The 1243-nt window shown below is 43.3% G+C and overlaps 1 protein-coding gene across 1 annotated transcript in view; it reads left to right on the top strand.

Moving 5' to 3' along the window:
* LOC106525446 (uncharacterized) overlaps positions 1-1243 on the top strand; it is a gene marked incomplete in the record, with an annotated part of 101552 nt that overhangs the window by 97230 nt on the left and 3079 nt on the right. The window contains 3 exon segments of the mRNA XM_014019699.1: positions 625-772; positions 854-910; positions 1035-1118. Of these exon segments, the coding sequence (XP_013875153.1) occupies positions 625-772; positions 854-910; positions 1035-1118 (289 nt within the window).

The following is a 1243-nucleotide window of genomic DNA, read 5'->3' on the forward strand; positions in this document are numbered from 1 at the left end:
CATGACATCATGATGTGTTATACAGTCTAACTGATGACATCATGATGTGTTATACAGTCTAACTGATGACATCATGATGTGTTATACAGTATAACTGCAGTTGGAATAAATGACCTACAGAAGAGCTCCGTCCTGCAGTGAGGATGTTTGCCTCTGACTGAAGGAGCTGCTCAGCCCCCCCCGTGGTGGGGGTTGTCCATCATGGTGACATCACTTGTAATTATAGGCTCGATACATTTCCTGTTTAACTTTGATTGAACTGGAAACGTCACGTTCCTCTTCTTGTTGCTACGGCTGAGGCCTGCTAACACAATTATTGAGCTCTACCTGCTATTTTCTGCTTAGAAACAGTGTTTTAACAAGTCCTTTTATAAAACCTGAAGTAGCCATCAAAAATACAGTGAAATGTAAATTTTACACTAACATGTAGCCATCACTAACACAGAGCTAACACTAATGTTAAGCTAACATCAACATAGTGCTAATGCTAACACTAATGTTGAGCTACCATTGACATGGAGGTAACGCTAATGTTAAGCTAACAGCGACATGGAGCTAATACTAATGCAAAGCTAATGTTAGCAGCTTCACTCTCATTTTCTCTCATTTTTCGTTTCGTTTCAGCAATACTTCCACGCCGGAGGAAACGGGCTGAAGAAGGCGTTTGTGGAGAAAAGTCCGGAGCTGGCGTCGTTACGTTACGCCCTGTCACTGTACTCCCAGAGCACCGACGCTCTGATCAAAACCTTCATCACAACCCAACACTCCCAAGGTGATGCAGAGACAGGAAGCTGTCGGCTGTTTGTTTGGTTCTGGTTTAAGTTGACCTAAAGTCCTCTGAATGTTTCTGCAGTCCACGACGGGATGGGGGTCAGGATCACCGGCAGCGAGAAGATCCCACCTGACAGAGGTGACACTTCCTGTCACTTCATTTCTCATAGAGATGTTAGAGCTGCAACGATAAGAAATGAATCAGAGTTCAAGGTTTTGTCTTTAATAACAAAGTGATAAAATGCTGATCTGTTTTTATACAGGTTCAGGGGTGGAGAAGCCCATCGGAGAGGCTGTGCTGCAGATTGACACAATACTGGGAAAGGAACGGAAAGTCAACGTTCGAGGTGAGATTTTAATATGTAATGTTTGTTATCATCCTGGTGGACAGTTGGTCAGTCCTCTATCAGAAGATCAGAAGCTAAACGCTAACAGTCCTCTATCAGAAGATCAGAAGCTAAAAGCTAACAGT

Source organism: Austrofundulus limnaeus, unplaced genomic scaffold, assembly GCF_001266775.1.
Source record: "Austrofundulus limnaeus strain Quisiro unplaced genomic scaffold, Austrofundulus_limnaeus-1.0 Scaffold226, whole genome shotgun sequence".
NCBI classification, from domain to species: Eukaryota; Metazoa; Chordata; class Actinopteri; order Cyprinodontiformes; family Rivulidae; genus Austrofundulus; species Austrofundulus limnaeus.